Below are 17,464 nucleotides of genomic sequence, written 5' to 3'. Positions count from 1 at the left end.
GAAAATGCAATCACGGAGATCACGGATATCACGGACGATCCCACCATCCCACAGACGTCCGTTGCCGCTACCGTGTGGGAGGGAAAATGGGGTGCCGAGATGTAATTTCAAAATGCCGCATTTTTAACACGTGTAAAGAATATTTGTTATTTAAAGCAGTGTACAAAGCACATGAGTGTCAAATAAGGTATTGTAGTGATCGTTGTGCTACTACAGACACAAATCGGATTGTTAAAGGTACGGGAAAGAAACGTCGGTGTTCTCGGAGTTGCTGTTTTTTATTTATTTATTAACGAATGCAAAACATAAATACTTAATTTAGGTTAGAAAAATCTACTGGCATAAGGCCACTTTTTGGATTTAAGTGGACTTTTTAAAATAAGTATTGAAGGTATGTACTGGATTGAAATTACTCAAGTACATTGGTGGACGTTCAAATAGTCATCACCCCAGAGGTTTTATTACAAAAGGAAATATCTTGAACCACGTAATATCCATCAGAGGCGCGCTCACCATATTTTAACGAATGCGTGATTTTCTGTAACAAATTCGAAGTGGTGTGTATTTTTTTTCCAGGTGCAAGCTCAAGATTTTCAGCAGTGTACAATCCAAAGGATGTTGAGAGTAGCTGGTACAATTGGTGGGAGAAACAGGGCTATTTCTTACCGAATACAGCAGCCACAGCAAAACCATATAGCATGGTTCTTCCTCCTCCAAATGTGACAGGCAGTTTACACCTTGGTCATGCCTTAACATGCACGATACAAGATGTGCTGGCACGATGGTAATTACAGATACCTTATCATGCATTTTTGGACATTTAAGATTATGTTGTTCTGGTATACCCTGAAGTTGGAAGCAGTGGGTTCCTCTGAAATGTTGGCAGATTACAGGGTGCCACACCCCAGAAGGCCATAATTATAATACGTTTGGTTCTCAACAAATGAATGCATGACTTATGAACGTATGTACGCACAACTGGAGTAAGAACTCCTTCCTATAAGAAATAATTAGAGTTTTTCCTTTCAGAACAGTGAACTTGCTTGAGATACATGAACTATGAGCTCATCTCATGATGAGAGAAGTGTTTTGAGGCTACAAGGAACAGTGAGTCACTCATCGGCAGTATGAGGCTCACTGTTTCAACTTTGGAATTACTCGACTCACAAACAGGGTTTTGGCACATTTAGGATAGTTTCTGAAAGAAATCCTGCCTTGTGAGCTGATACGCAGTGGTGTAACCCAGAAGAGTGTGGTATGAAGGCGGACTAGGAATTCTGCATGACGTTTATTCACATAACGTTCCCAGTTGATCCGTTCATGACGATATTTGGTATCATTTTGTTCTCTTCAGGCACAGAATGCTGGGCCATTCGGTTGTGTGGGTCCCTGGCATGGACCACGCTGGCATAGCCACTCAGGTTGTGGTCGAGAAGAAGTTGTGGCAGGAGCAGAAACTGACGAGACACGATATTGGCCGCGACAGATTCATGGAGGAGGTCTGGCGATGGAAGGAAGAGAAGGGGAAACTGATTGCTGCACAGCTTAGAAGGCTGGGACTGTCGCTGGATTGGTCGAAGGAAATGTTCACGTTGGACCCAGTGGGTAATCACTAATGTTTCGTTGTTCAGTTCCTTGTTGCTTTGTAGACCATTTCTCTGCTACTGAAGGGAATCCATCTTTATTGCAACCCAATTGGGTTGGAGTTTTCTTGTTGTGACACTGTGTAGCTCAGTGAAAGTTTTCCCATTATTAAGCACTTACACCCTGAAGGCATATAGGGAAGAGTTGTCCTCTAGACAAAGGTGAGTGATCAGCTTTATATCCCAGCCACTTTATCTGGGGGGGAGGGTGGGGAAGGAAGACTCTTGCCCCTGCCAGGAGTCCAGTTATGATTCTCCAGTTGTCAAGCCTGTGCCTTAGTGTACTGGCTTCCCTTTATAGTCCAGAAGGAGGGATATACTGCTGTCATCTTCAGGGTGGAAGTGAGTCAAGTTAGAAGAGAGTAGGTTGCGTGCAAGGCAGTATGTTTCTCTGAGACTGATAACCATCGACCAGGTTTCACAGTGTCACGGTATGTTTGTTTGTTAAGGGCTTCTGCTGACCTGGGCAGGTTCATAGAATCCATATTGGAGGATGGGGCTCCAGTGGGGTAGATTCTGTTACCCCCAAATGATACGGTGATCATGAGAGTGATGATTGGCAGGAGAGACAGTTTAGCGTGGGCTTTGAGCCATGCAGAGCCCTGTATTCTACACATTGTGAAAGTTGTAGCTTATATTTGTGAGGATAGAGATCTGCGCACAGACCTAACTGAGGATTAGACTCAGAACCCTCTGACTGAGAGTCCGCTGTCATATCCTGAAACCACCAGTGTCTGCCTCACTGCTGTGAAAACCTCAGACCTCACCTTAGTTTCCTTTGTATGTGTTTCATGATACCAGAGATGTGTAGATCTTGCCTTGGGTTCAGAGGTCTCTGGTGTGCTGTGCAATTCACAGGAGCAGCTTATCAGTTCTCGCATCACGCACAAATGTGAATTAGTTGAGAGAAGATGGTTTATGTATGGTAAAAGGGAAGGAAGTGGTAGTGGACTGTTTGAAGGTACTTTCTTGGCATTTGCTTCTAAGACATGACAGCTGATGCACGTGTCAAGTGTTAAGCCAGGTACCTCTGGTCTTATTGTTCAGTGCCCAATTTCTTCATATAATATCATGGTACTGTGAGCTGGGATAGCTCAGTATAGCGATTGGCTGTGGGCTGGGTGACCAAGAGGTCGGAGTTTGAGTCCTGATAGAGTTAAGAATTTTCTCTTCTCCACATCGTCCAGACCGGCTCTGGGGTCCACCCAACCTCCTATCCAATGGGTACTGGGAGCTCTTTCCCTGAGGTTAAAGCAGCAGGGGGTTGAAGCTGACCACTCACCTCCAGCTAGTGCCAAGGTCAAGAAAATGTGGTTCTATACACCTGCTCCCCCATACACCTTCATGGTATAGTGCTTAATTAGTTAAGCACAGGGACAACTTTACCTTACCTTTAATATCATGGAACTTCTATTTAATGTTCAGTGTTTTCACATGTTTACCATTCAGTTTAGATGATCCAAAGTCAGTAATCTCTGGATTGAATTTCATCCAATGAAGATTTACCTCAGCTGGGTGTTCAGATACACTGGACCCCAAACAAACCTCAGGTAGGGGTTTCACGGTGTACAGCGTCAAACCGTGGGAAGATTAATGAGTAATTAATTGGGAAGGATCTGGAATGGATTGGCCGTGGCCAACATTTTAGGTACTATCCTGTCATTTGCTTGGGAGAACTGAGGAAAACCACTGATAACCTCTGTCAGGATAGATGATCATGAGGCTGAGGTTTCGTTGCAGGATGTCCAGAACATAAAGTGGGAGTGGTCTTTGTTTGACCGTGGTCTCAAAGAATGTGTTGTAGCATTGTGTGTGTGTGTGTGTGTGTGTAAAATTTATTATTATTATATAAAGCTGTAATCATTCAACATTAATGGAACCTAAATTTGTGCAGGTGCAGTCAGAAGCTGTCACAGAAGGCTTTGTGCGTCTGTTTGATGCTGATCTCATATATAGAGCCAATTCTCTGGTGAACTGGTCATGCTGCCTGCAGTCAGCAATCTCTGATATAGAAGTAAACTTCAAGGAAGTGAAAGGAGCCACAGCGATCAACGTCCCTGGCTACGTGGAACCAGTGGAGTTTGGGGTGCTTACCAACTTTGCATACAAGCTTTGTGACAGAGGTACTGACTCATTTACTTTGCCATTTTTTAATAAGCACAACCAAAACAGTGACAGATAATTTTGTATTCCTACGGAGTATGGATTATCGCTTTACTGTGGTGAAACAAGGAGACAACTTTGGTAACTCCGCTCTTGACATCATCACTAGTAAACTGCAGATACAAAACCTCTTATTTTGCGAGCCTAGACCATTATATGCTCACTTCCTCGTCAGACACACAGAACTGCAGCAGAAAATAATATCTAAAAGTTTATGACAGTGGTATATTAATACAGCTGTTGTGTTTCTGTACGTTATCCATCAAGCCTGTATTTATTTAAAACATGTCCTGTTTTATGTTTAAAACACGTTTCAGAGAGTGGCTCTTGTCTCCGGAATGTTGCGTTTTAGATAAAAGCAGGCCCATGCATAATGTTCAGAAACACAACAGTTGTAATAGCAAACAAATTTTTCTTTTACCCCTCTCAGTAGCCACTGAGGTTCCTGTTGGCCTCTGAGACATATCTTTGGTAAAGAGGGCGGGTAAATAAGCATGTTAATCACAGAGAAACGAGTACACACAAAGAGTAGGTTTGAACTGAGGAGAGCTGTGCATTATTGAAACAAAGCAGCCAACTGTGTTGCCACATTTCAAAGAACAGATGGATTTATGGACATGGGACGAGATGTTTGGTTCTATATTACAACTTTCTTCTTCTTATTCTCCTCCTCCTCCAGTTCCAAAGTTGTTCGTAAGAAAGAGATATTGCGTACTGTTTCTAATACCAGTATCTGTTGTTCAAGTGACAAAGTTGGTACAGTTTTCCTATAATACATTTTCGAAAATTCCACCGGCAACGTCAGTGCATTTTGCACCTCATGTGAGGACATGGCGTGTTGCTCGTCTGTACAGTGTATTCTGTATTGAAATAGCTCTGTCTCAGTGCAACTCGTGTGAGGACATGGCGTGTTGTTCGTCTGTACAGTGTACAGTGTATTGTGTAGTGAAACAGCTCTATCTCGGTGCAACTCGTGTGAGGACATGGCGTGTTGCTTGTCTGTACAGTGTACAGTGAAACAGCATTATCTTGGAAACCGTTCAGAATAGGACACGTGTACATATACACTTTTCTTGCTAAGAATGACTGATACTGTGACCTCTGAGAATATTGATCTCTTGTCCAGGGACACCCATGTCACAGATCTCTTGATATTTAAAAGGTTCCTAACTTTCCGGAGGGCACACATTGCCCCTGTTTCTTGTGTAGAAGCCATAAGGGTTTGAAGATGGAGGTAGTACATTCTTCCAAAAATCAGTTTACTTTTACTGGAATACAAGACATCACATCCCATGTTGTCAGCGTGGAAGTGATTGTAACACTATACAGAGCCAGCAGGTTATCCCATAACTTGTCTCCTGTCTACCAGACTACACAGCATCACATCACCATTCGCTGCCATGGGAACCTCAAATCTGAAATGATGTGTAGGGAACATCAAGTGGTGAATAAGAATGTCCCTTTTAAGGGCTGCAGTAGCAAGGATTGAGGGCTAGAAAGAGAGGAACAGAAGACCCTTCCAAAACGCTTTCGTAAAGTTGATTGTATTGTTGCTTCTTCTGTTTTACCATACAATCTGTTCTAGACGGAGAGATTGTGGTATCCACCACACGACCAGAGACAATGCTGGGAGACACTGCAGTTGCCGTGCACCCTCTAGATTCCAGGTACAAGAGTCTGATTGGCGAACATGTCTGGCACCCTTTCCGAGAACAGAGAATCCCTGTCATCTGTGATGATTTTGTTGACCCAGATCTGGGAACAGGTGACTACACAAAGTATTTTTACTGACGATGGTTATGTGACTGAAGCGTTCTGTTGAACGGACTCTCCGCAAATCTCCTATATGTGATTACTGGATACAGTATGAGCTAAAAATAGGTAAGAACTGTTTGTCTGCTTTCAGGAGCTGTTAAGATAACCCCGGCACATGACTCTGTTGATTTTGAGGTTGGGAAGAGGCATAACCTGGAAATGGTTTCCGTTATCAATGAAAAAGGGGAACTGAATGAGAAGTGTGGTGTGTTTTCTGTGAGTATTGGTGTCTTATCTGTTGCATCGTCACAGTGCATATGTCAACATGTTACACAGGCTTTGCATGACTCTCATAATTATCTTGTAATTCTGTGTAGTCCATTAGATTGACGTCAGTATTTCAGAGGAGTGCACTTTGACCCTGAAGATGTTGGCAACAAGTCTTTCTCTGGCGTTTATATTCACGTACAAGGGTATGCTGTGCCGCAACCGAGAAGTCCACAGGCTCAATACTTGCTACCATGAAGGCCTCAAATATTGTGTAAGATTTTTAAGGGTTTATGTCATGAGAGGAGGCCAGTGAAGAAAGTGAACCAATATTTCAGAACTTGAAGCGGTTTGAAGGAAGGAAATGCATAGTGGAGCAGTTGGCTGCACTGGATCTGCTGAGAGGGAAGCAGAATCACACAATGAAGGTTCCATTTTGTAGCAGATCAGGGGATGTCATCGAGCTGCTTGTGAAACCTCAGTGGTAAGTGTCTGACTTTGTGAATACGCTTCATCGTGAAAGTTAAGGAATTGGCACTGCACCCCAGCATGACTGTTGGGCATTTTGTGGAGGTATCACGCTACGCTTTCTCGCCCTGAAGTGTTAGAAAGAGGTGAGTGGTCAGCTTCACACTGTGGCCAGTTCACCCAGGGTGAAGGAGCCTGCGGTAGACTGGATGGGAGTCTAGATGAACCACAAACCGTAAGGAAACAAAACTCGCCCATAGGGCTACCATCCATCAAGGTCACTAGACGTGTAAAGGGGGGAGGATTTGGTCACTGTTACAGATATTGTAATGTGGGCTGAAATAATACTAACACTACAGACTTACAGTGAGTAGGTGCCCAGTTCGAATCTTGGTTGGGATACAAACTATCCTTACTGAATTTTTCTCAGCCCATCGAGGCACACGCTAGGACAATACCTTAATTAGGCTGTCACCTGCCACTTCCTTCCAAATCTTTTCCAATTTATCAGTCATCCCACGAATCAGTGCTTTATAATCGAGACGCTGACAGCGTTATAAATAAATCATGGGGAAAGAATATAGAACTGCATTAAAAGTTGTGTCTTATGCCATAATATGTAAGAAACATGCTGTTTATTTAACTGTGGCTGAGGCAATGGTTTGCTTTTCAGGTTTGTTAACGTGAATGAAATGGCATATCGGGCTCTCAGAGCAGTGCAAGAAGGAGAATTAAAGATTGACCCACCCGAGTTCGAGAAAACTTGGTACGATTGGCTGCATGATGTGAGGTAAGTCTGTGCATCATCAGAGTTCCATTGTAATGTTGTGTTCTCACCCGTGGCATTGTCTTCTTTTCACATTTTTTGATACTTGCATACAACCCAAGTAACTTTAAAATATGCCACCAAGTTGTCCGCCATGTTAGTTATGCTGTTGTTGGTAAAGCTATAGTTGTCCCTGTGCCATTGTTAGTTTTGTAAAAGCAGACATTGAAACCTAACCTCAGAATTTGCCTCCAGTAACATGTCCACAAAGTTAGACTCTGGATTTTGTTTTTAAACATAAATATCCATGGTATGTAGTGGCGGAAAGGTGGAGAAAAGGGCATTATTTATTTTTAAATTTATTGTCATCTCATTAGCCTTTGCCTGAACCAGGCCTCATGCCAATATAGAACTGTATGGAAGAAACAAGGTACTGCAACAAATAAACTGTAAATCCAGAAGAAGTAAATTGATATAGAACATAGAAAGGTAAAGTAAAATTGTCCCTGTGCTTAAGTAATTAAGCACTATGCCATGAAGGTGTATGGGGCAGTGGATGTATACATCCACATTTTCTTGACCTCACCACTAATAGGAGGTTTGTGGTTATTTTCATGCCCTGGCCGCTTTGTCATCTAGAGAAAGAGCCCCCAGTACCCATTGGATAGGAGGCTGGGTGAGCCTCAGAGCCAGTCTGGACAACCACGGAGAAGTGAAAATTCTTGCCATTTTAGGCAATTTTTCTTCATATGTTTTCTGAAATGTGAATAACATGGAAGTGAAGTGCTTTTTCTTTTCTCCTTTAGGTCATTTTTTAAATATTTTCACGTCATGAAAATCTGGGCCCTGCATACTACATTTTTGGGTCATATTTTATGTAATTTTTCTGGATTTTTTTGGTCATTTTTTTAAATATATTCAGGTCGTCAAAATCTGGGGCCTGGTCATAACTTACAAAATTTCAGTATAAATCTTCTCCTCTTTGAAAATCCTAGTCTTGTATTTTGAAGAATTGTTTAGCTGCTGTTGTATTATGGTGTAGTGCCACATTCTGGTGACAGAATATGAATATGTACTTAAGTTTTCTGTTTGTATGAGATAAAGTCTGAAAAGGAAATGAATTGGAAGAGAGCGAGGAAGGAAGAGACTGGAGACTTTTGTCCGTCGACCTATGTAAAGTAGGAATGATACCGTAAGAACGTAAACAAGAATCCTGTTACTGTGATAGCCGTGAAGCACATGATTTAAAAACGTGTTACTCTGATATTTAGTTGTAGCTCACATTTGCAGAGACTGGTGTGTGTCTCGTCAGCTGTGGTGGGGGCACCAGATTCCAGCATACGAATGTTCGAGCATCATGAACCTCCAGTCGAGTATCTGGGTCGCAGCTCGAAGTGTTGATGAGGCGAGACACAAAGCTGCCAGAAGGCTGAATGTGCTCGAGTCTGACATCTTGAGTGTACGCCAAGATGTTGATGTTCTTGACACCTGGTTCTCCTCAGCCCTCTTCCCATTTTCGGCTTTGGGCTGGCCAGAAAAGGTGTGAAACAGCTGTAGTTTTATTATTGTCATAATTCCTGGTGACAGTTTTGATGATTTCTGTATATCGTCAAACACAGCTGTCTGTTTCTTGTATGAGCAAATGGTTTTCTCCTGACAGCTGGACTTCAATGTTGAACATATTATGGGCATGTCACTAAAATGGAGTGTAATGGCTGGAGTATATGTTTCCAAGGAACTTGCTGATTCCATCTGCAGTGTCAAAGCCATTTATTTCAACTGTGTTTGTGTATAATTGCGGCACGAGCTGCTGTAGCTGCTTGAGACACTATGCTACAAGCCAGAAGGTCATGGCTTCGATTCCTGATGAGGTCACTGGATTTTTCAATTGACGTAATCCTTCCAGCCGCACTATGGCCCTGGTGACAACTCAGCCTCTAACAGAAATGAGTACCAGAAATTTTCCTGTGGGTAAAGGGCTGGCTGGCGTGTGAGGCTGACAACCTTACTGCCAACTGTGAGCCTGTTGTCTAGAAAATGTGGGAGCCTCGACAGTAATGCAAATAATGAGGGGCTGCTCTCAGTACATATAGTCATTACCTTCATACACAATTAATAAGAAATATTTATTTAATTTTAACAATGAGATTCACAAATATAAAACTACAGCCCTCAATAATTTATATTTACCTGCAGTTAACCTACCAAAATACAATAAAGGTACATACATAGCAGGTATTCAAGTTCTTAATCATCTTCCTCAAACAGTAAAAATGTTGGCTACTGGTGAGAAAAGTTTTTATATGATCATTATTTTTATTCCGTGAATGAATATTATCAACATAATTGGTCATAAGTGTGTAAATTTGTAATGTATTTAATTCAGTTAATATAGCTAATTTAAATAAAATTGTATTAATTCAAGTTTTATGTTTATTAATTAAAATCTTATTACATTTTTCACTTTATATTATTATTTATGTTAATTAATGTAAGTGATTTTGATTATGCGACTCATGTAATTTTGTATATGTATCTTGATATATCTATTTTCAAAGGAACCATTTCCACATCCTAGGTTTGTTACCTGTATGGATATATGGAAAATAATGGAAATGAATGAATGAATGAATGAATGAATGAATCTGTCTCACAACCCCGGTGGGATTCCGTGGCAGTAGCTTTGCCTTTTGTGTCTGTGATGTAGTGGCTGCAATGTTACTCTTAGTTGAGGTCAGTATTGACTTTGCAGACTGACAAGTATTACCCCCTGACGCTCATGGAGACTGGGCATGACATACTGTTCTTCTGGGTGGCCCGCATGGTGATGCTCGGAGCTCAACTCACAGGGCAGCTGCCATTTAAGGTATGCAATGTGTAGAAAATGACATCAGAAATTTGTATCTTTATTTTTAAGAAAAACTCACTGTGTCATATTTGTCAGGTGGCTAAAGTCACATTTTTAACTTTTCTATTTTACGATGCTGTCTGTGACTAGACTGTGTGGAGTCAAAAAGTGGGGTGATGCATTTGAAAGGTTTTGGAAAGATGCAGTGATAGCCAAAATTTGCCTGGAGGGACTGAGGAGAACCACCAACAAAAGACAAGTTAGTCAGGATGGCCAGTGCTGAGGTTGAGATTCAAGTTGATCAGCTGCTGAACACAAGTCTTGGGCCTAACCTGTTCAGTTTCTGGCTTATATAAAAGTGTAATTTATATTTGATCCATCAGCTTTGGAACCCATCTTGTGCTCGCTTAGCAACAGCAGCGTACACTGCTGACATTGACATTGAGTTGTAAGTGTTCACTCATAGAAACAGTGGTTTTACAGAATAAATTTGTCAGTGTTAATGTTCACGTGCTGGGTGTCTGTTGCTGTGTCGGAGAGTGTGTCTGGAGTCACTGTGTGATAGGATCTGATCAGTTGATTTTCTCTTGCAGAATATTTTGCTGCATGGAATTATCTGTGACTCTCAAGGAAGGAAAATGTCAAAGAGCCTAGGAAATGTTGTATTTCCTGAAGATATTATTTCAGGCATCTCACTGGAGGTACGGTTACAGCTGGTAATTCAAATGGGGAACAGTAAATGGCAGACGTGTGGAAGTATCAAATTATGAAAAGAAAAAAACCTCGGTTCAAACGTTGATTTTTCATTCTTGAACTTTGCGGGTTTTCAGATAAGTGCTTTTACTTTGCGCATTTGCATGCAGACTGATCTATCAGAGTGATAATGACTGTCAGCTGTACCATGAACTAACCAATCAACAAAATGTCTCCCCCTCCCTTTTCTTTCTGCCCATGGTGAAACATTGCTGTAGAATATATGGTTTTTAATACAGAGATTTATGAGAGGTTTTAGTTGAAAAAGTAGTACCATGGGTACATTCTGAAAAGGTCACTAATGATACAAACTGTGATCACAGAGAACAAGATTGGTCTAGTAGAAAAAATTGTCAGCTCAGATCGTAAAATATTTGCAAATTCTTGCTTTGAACTGATAATTCATTCTTATTCATGTCTAGTAAATAGTTTGTTAACAATGTTTTACATGGATGTGAAACTTGGTCATGTATCCCCAGGCAACTTTGGCATTTCAGCAGGTAGTTCTTTGGGTGAGCTTGGCTGAGGGTTAACTGCAGCACTGTTCAGGTTAACAGGTTCAGATCTCTTTCTCCAGGACCTGAACCTTCAAGCACACAAACATTTTGAGTCTGGGTTGCTGTCTGCATCGGAACTGGAGAAGACGCTAGACGGTCAGATGAAGATGTTCCCAAAAGGAATTGCGGAATGTGGAGCAGATGCCCTTAGATTCACTCTCTGCTCAGCAAACATTAAAAGTAGGTAAAATGTTCAAAGGGGAGAACATAAATTGAATAGAATTCTTTTCATATATTTGTCAAATTTTTTCTTTCATTTAACTTTTATCGTACAAACATCCCTGAATTATCCAGTTTTGATATTGGCAAATGAGATGGCGCTATCGGACTGAGCTTTATGCTGCTCAAACTTATCTGTTCTGTGCTGATTGTAGGAGAGTGTAAAAAGTTCGCATTCACAAATCGAATATCTCGAAACAGCAACAGAGCAAACACACCAGAATCATTATGCTTTGTGTACGTTTTCTAACTTATTATCTTAACATTTATCTTTTCAGGTCACTTCATCACTTTCGATGTACAGCAGTGCCATGCAAACAAACTGTTCTGCAACAAGATATGGCAAGCCAGCAAATACACCAGAATGCATCTCGAGAGATTTCCTGCTGCTTTGTGCTGTGACTTGGACACTTCCCGAGGAGACCTTAGTAAATTGGACAGATGGATTCTGAGTCGCTTAGCTCACATGGTGTCGGAGGTCAACAAGGCGCTGGGCACATCAGATTTTCACTTTGCTACGTCAGCCCTGAAGACGTTTCTGTATAGCGAATTCTGTGATATCTACCTCGTAAGTAAATATATGGGGAATTGAGACATGGCCATTAGTGGTGCCAGAGAAGCATAAGCAGAAATGACTGCTTTTTCATTTCTCCCACTGTTTGTTGGCGAGAAAATGTGAAGTTGATGGTGGGATGTTGACCAGTGTCGCCAGGCACTGTAGATCTGACGCAGAGGTGCCATTCAATTTTGTGTCAGCTGTGTAGAGGCACAGATATTTACTGGGATGTGGTTTTATTTGGGTTACGGCACTGAATTGTCATTTGGAGGGTTTTGAGTTGAATGTCTGGTCAAGTGTGTGCGTAGGTTTTCTTCTAATGAATTCAACTCCTCATCTCTAACAAAGATAAAGCTTCCAGGAATGTGAAGAATACCAGACACCCCCCCCCCCAAATAGCTTGTAGCCCATTCCCCCTTGGCAAACGCCAGGATAGTGCCCGAATTAGGTCATGAGCACTTCCTTCCACATCCCTTCCAATTCGTTGTATAGATAGAGGTGCTGACAGTGTTATCAAATAAGGCTTAGTGAACCTCTATATGCCTCCATGCATGAAGTGTTTGAGGAAAAGCAAGAAGTAATGGGATTAGAAATGAAGTCTCTAGAGAAAATGGAGTTCAGTATATGTTGACATAGAAGAGATATAATTAAAGTGATTTGGACGTGTAAGAGGAATGGACAGAGCAAGGATACAGAGAAGGGGATTCAGATTCAAATTTAAAGGAAAGAGACTAATGGTATGACCTAAAATAAGACTGTATAGCCAGGTACTGCAAGACATCAACAAGAGAGAGAGAGCTGGCAAGGAATCAGAAAGGAAATATTGCAGGAAGAAGGAAGAGATCAGTATTTTTGTTGATGGAGATGTTTAAAAGTAACAATGCAAGAAGAAGAAGAATATGGTTCGGAGAATCTTGGGAAAATGGTGAATAATGCCATTAAGGGTGGGGGGTCTTATGGCCATCAAGTACACCGTGCCGTTCTTGTTACAGGAGACCACAAAGCCAGTGGTGAAAGGGCCAGACGTGCAGGCAGCTGTGATGGCATGCAGGACATTGCTCGGTTGCTTAGATACGGCTATTCATGCCCTAAGTCCTTTCATGCCGTTCGTAACGGAGGAGCTGTACCAACACCTGCCCCACCTCGAGGGCCACCACTGCAGCGAGAGTATCATCGTGGCGCCATATCCGACATCCCAACAGGTACAGTCCGCTGGCAGCTGGTCTATTGAGGGCACTTCGAATGCATGTCTGCATGTGAATGTCTTTCTAGAACTTCTGCGACTGTGAGTCATCATCAGATAGTGATTTAGGTTGTTACGTCGTCATTAGAAAGTCACTAGAATCTGTTCTCGTCAGATGATGGGAACCAAAATTGCTGTACCTGGGATCTCATTGAATGCATAAGACTTTTCTTCCATGAGGTTGTTTGTACAGTGCATGATATACCCCCAGAGATGTTTCAGAGAGACAATATGGGAGTTCTGACCAGAAGTCGTAAACCGTTTGAGATTTGTTTGAGATAAGTTTGCACATCCACTGTATTGTTATTACTGGTTGCAGGAATTTGAAATCATCATGCTGCGATAGCATTCCATGGCTTAATATTCACATTAAGCTGATAAAAAAAGACACAGCTGGTTCAAAAGTTTAAGACAGACAGACATTGACCCCACCTGAGATTCAGAGCCAACATTAAGTTAGAAATTTCTTCACTAGTTGAACAACTTTTAGCTTCTCAAGAAGGTCTTTGTCTGATGAAGCCAGCAAGGACATCATGCCTCATGTAACTTGAAGAAAGCAGTCTTCTGGGATTTGGCACCGTGTATATGTGGTCCAGAAGACTGCTTTCTTCATAGTCACTGCTGTGAAAGCCTCAAATCTTACTCATGTAACTTGCTTGTGTTTTGCAGTGGGAGGTCTGGAGAGACGTTAACTTGGAAAATGAAGTCCAGCTTATGATAAACATGATCAGTGCCGTTCGACGCTTGAAGACAAGACACAGCATCAGAGATAAACCAGAAGGTTAGTTATTAATGGTTGGCAGCAGTGTCAGAATGAAATAGTTTGCTATGTTCTGGTAAGAATTTAAAAAACCTCGTTTCGCTTTGGTAATGTTCATGCGCATGTAACATGGTCAACTGGGAGACTGAACCTGGGATCCTCTGTCTAGTGATGGAGTGAAAATAAAGAATGATTTTTGCCAGAAAAGGACTCTGCAGACTGAAAATGGGTACCAGGGATTAAGTGGCCAGAGTGTCAAGCTGTCACTCACTTCTGTCTAGTGCAAGGGTTACAAATTCCTGTGACCGTACCCCCACTCTCCCCATGTCCTTATGTGGTGCTTAATTAAACAGGGACATTTTAACTTTTATTCTTTTGGTGGGGTGAGACTGAGTCCCTTGGTACACAGGCTGCAAGTGGGCCCGAGAGTAGAACATTGTTGGAATGAGAATTGGTAGGGGAAAACGAAAGTACTTGTAAAGAAACAAGCTCCAGTTGCCATGTGGTGTACCATAAATCACACATGGACTTCCCTGGTATTGAACGTAGGCTTTTGCAGTGAGAAGCCATCAACTAACCACCTGAGCTGCGGCATGATTACGTGTATCTGTCATGTGGGTTTAAGATGTTACCTCCCCAGTCTGTGTTCACTGAAATTAAGAAATTCTCTGTCTGTGTGAAACAGATTCATGTTTACTTGTAGTTCACATTGTGACATCCTCAGCGTTGGAGCAGGAAGTGTACAGCGAGCACTTGCTTGTCATGAAGGCATTGGCGGGTTGTGGTGATATTGTCTTATCAGCATATGAATCTCCAGTACAAAGGGACAGCTGCGTGTCTGAGGCTGTGGGACCAAGTGGCTGCGTGCATCTCGTTGTGAAGGTAGTCTGCTTTGTGTCTGTCCATGGTCAGCTTTTGTGATTATATTAATGTGGCATCTACCAGTAGAGAGGTCAGCTTTTGTGATTATATTAATGTGGCATCTACCAGTAGAGAGGTAGTTAGGTTGGAGGTAAGTACGTAACTATTACCACATTTTCTTAAATACCTCATGGACTTTTTCCTTGGAAGCCTGAAGTGCATGTGAGGGAGTGTGCTTCCCTGTGGCCGCAGCATTCCTGAGCTTGGCATCTCTCAACCTGTAAATACATGTAACTTAAAGGGAGAGAATCCTAGCTGCAATGTGCTGTGCCATCTGTTATCATACACTGCGGTCAGCATACATGAAATACATCATGTGACACCTCCATCAGCATTCCTGGAAGATTATTGCATCTGAAACTGAATTGGAGCAGACAGTACCATATATATATATATATATGTGTAAATGTGACCAGAAGGTAGGGTATGAATCTTATTTATGATGACTTCTCATTCTTTGACCGTCTAAGAGTCTGTTTTTCCTTTTGGTTTATATTTTATTTATGTTTTTCTACCAAGACTGCCTCCGTGGTCTAGTGGTCAGAGTTCCTGGCTACAGAGAAAGAGGTTCCGGGTTCGATTCCCGGCGCTACCACATTTTGTGAGAAGTACTGGGTCTGGAACAGGGTCCACTCTGCCTCGTGAGGATAATTGTGAAGATATTTCAAGGAAATAGCGGATCTGGTCTAGAAAACTGAGATTAGCGGCTGTGGGGATCTGTTGTGCTGACCACGTGACCTCCTCTATCCGCAAGAATTGGCACTAACTTCGCTGACAAGAGGTGGTTGCTTGGTCGGTATAGTTCGCTTGCGGACTACAGGCCACAGAAAAAAAAAATCTTTCATCCTTTATTATAAAAGTTTAACCTGCTTTTTTCTACAGCATTCCCCTAGTTCTATAGGATTTTATAGCATTTCTTGTGGTGAGTGGTTTCTGTATCTCATGCCTGTTGTCTCGACTCTTGGGCAGCGATCGGTAGCTGCTTCCCAGGAGGATGCACAGGCCTGCAAGCAGGAGGAGACATTGATGAAGGAGCTGGTGAAGATGACGAACATTACCAGTGCTAGCGGCTACAAGAGTAAGGCTCCACGGCATGTGCAGGAGGCTCACTCGCTCAAGGTGAGATATCGAGTGTAACAGTCAAGGTGTTCTCTGTAAAGTACTGCCAGGTAAATTGGAAGCAGCACGTAAATAGGATGCGAGATAGCAGACAGCCAAAAGCAGTAAACATACATCATCCCAAAGGAGAGCGAGACATCTGAAAACCTAGAAGTAGATGGAAGTATCTGTTATACATGTTCAGGACATCAGACTGAGCAAGTTGGGTGAAGCTGTAACACTTCAACTTATGTTCAGCTCATGCTCAGTTCATATCTCAGCCAGTGACTGTCATGATTCATGCTTTTCATGGTCACAAGCAATTCCTTTCGCATTGATTCCTATTCATTGTCACTGACTGTCCTACCCTTTGATGCTATACAGTCTGGATCAATGATGACGTCATTAAATAAACTGTACAAAAATAATGCTCCAGACTTATACAGGAAGCACTTGGATCAAATTTTGACTGGCACTTTGGCTTTGGCATATTTTTGGTTTGTCTCAGTCCCTCCAGATAGTTCCTCAGTTAGGCTGCATCTGCTTCTTCCAAATCTTTTTAAATTTGTAATTTGCTGTTGTTTTTTTCGCTGTGGTTTACATAATGATGCTCTGTTAAGTGCTGAAACACGTGTGGTGTTAGGTGCAGAAATGAGAGGTGTAAATGGCAGGATGGTTATGTGTTCTGTTTGTGTCCGCAGATCCAGAGTTTGAGAAACGAGCTGAGATGTGTGAGAGAACTGAGGGACTCACTGAGAAGACAAGTAAATAATACAGACTCATAATTACTTTATGTAAATATAATACAAGTTTTCATTCTCTTTTTACGTGTTTTATGTTACCTGATGTTATCCTTTCTTCATGTCATGTTGTCATAGCTTCTCATTCGTCGATAGAATCTGGTTGTGGGGTGCTTATAATGGCACTGAACTGTCTCACATTGGCTAAACATTGGTCATGTACCAGTTTTTATGTTGTTCGCAGTGAAAAGTGTTAAAAATGCTTCACTCTGTCTGTCTGCCGGAAGCAACATGAAAATAGATTTTTCTTAAAATCACACGCTTTACATCAAGAGCTTTATGAGTCTATGCGAGTGTTAGGTATAACTTATTGAATATTTATCGGACTGGAAAATGCACTGAACAGGAGTTGTGTAGAAAAATGAAACACATTTTATGTCCAGTACACTTTTTGCTGCTTATATTATGCCTTTTGAGATAATTTTCCTCATTGCAATTTTTTTTTTTTTTAATTCAGATAAATATTCAGAGAGTTACAATCCACGTGCAGAAATGCACGTGGCTCATACTGTCCCTTACTAGAGAAGTCCCTGAACCTATTAAATTGAATGTAGCACTCTGAACCTATCCCTGTGGATTTAAGGTCCATTTGTCATACAATATTAAAAATGGTTAATGTTTACAGTCACCACACGATGAAGGCCTAC

The 17,464-nt window shown here is 41.7% G+C and overlaps 1 protein-coding gene across 3 annotated transcripts; it reads left to right on the top strand.

Annotated features, from left to right (window-relative positions):
* The first annotated feature begins 47 nt into the window (after nucleotides 1-47).
* On the top strand, nucleotides 48-16,840 carry LOC111871416 (valine--tRNA ligase). Of its 3 annotated transcripts, XM_033754240.1 has the most exons (18): nucleotides 48-237; nucleotides 577-784; nucleotides 1,355-1,601; nucleotides 3,538-3,766; nucleotides 5,392-5,571; nucleotides 5,713-5,837; nucleotides 6,167-6,312; nucleotides 6,970-7,086; nucleotides 8,353-8,602; nucleotides 9,815-9,928; nucleotides 10,504-10,611; nucleotides 11,241-11,400; nucleotides 11,718-12,007; nucleotides 12,988-13,197; nucleotides 13,908-14,019; nucleotides 14,702-14,880; nucleotides 15,889-16,038; nucleotides 16,719-16,840. In XM_033754240.1, exons 1-18 carry the CDS (start codon nucleotides 87-89, stop codon nucleotides 16,800-16,802), a joined length of 3,060 nt encoding a protein of 1,019 aa, XP_033610131.1. In that variant the 5' UTR covers nucleotides 48-86; the 3' UTR covers nucleotides 16,803-16,840. The 3 variants fall into 3 exon arrangements, 2 of the variants coding, with proteins under 2 accessions (XP_033610131.1, XP_033610132.1); XR_002844018.2 differs by lacking the exon at nucleotides 14,702-14,880 and having other exon boundaries at nucleotides 16,719-16,781; XM_033754241.1 differs by lacking the exons at nucleotides 15,889-16,038; nucleotides 16,719-16,840 and adding an exon at nucleotides 14,951-15,465 and having other exon boundaries at nucleotides 14,702-14,905.
* Nucleotides 16,841-17,464: the final 624 nt, after the last annotated feature.

Source organism: Cryptotermes secundus, unplaced genomic scaffold, assembly GCF_002891405.2.
Source record: "Cryptotermes secundus unplaced genomic scaffold, Csec_1.0 scaffold261, whole genome shotgun sequence".
Lineage (NCBI taxonomy): Eukaryota > Metazoa > Arthropoda > Insecta > Blattodea > Kalotermitidae > Cryptotermes > Cryptotermes secundus.
Note: the sequence above shows the minus strand (reverse complement) of the source record. Positions and strands in the feature narration are given on the sequence as shown.

What these genes read in the sequence shown, in the direction of transcription:
- LOC111871416 (XM_033754240.1), top strand. Translation starts at nt 87, where the DNA reads ATGGGGTGCCGAGATGTAATTTCAAAATGCCGCATTTTTAACACGTGT. An exon ending in ATACAAGCTTTGTGACAGAG is followed by an intron (nt 3,767 to 5,391) that starts GTACTGACTCAT and finishes AATCTGTTCTAG; the next exon opens with ACGGAGAGATTGTGGTATCC. An exon ending in CTGCTCAGCAAACATTAAAA is followed by an intron (nt 11,401 to 11,717) that starts GTAGGTAAAATG and finishes TTATCTTTTCAG; the next exon opens with GTCACTTCATCACTTTCGAT.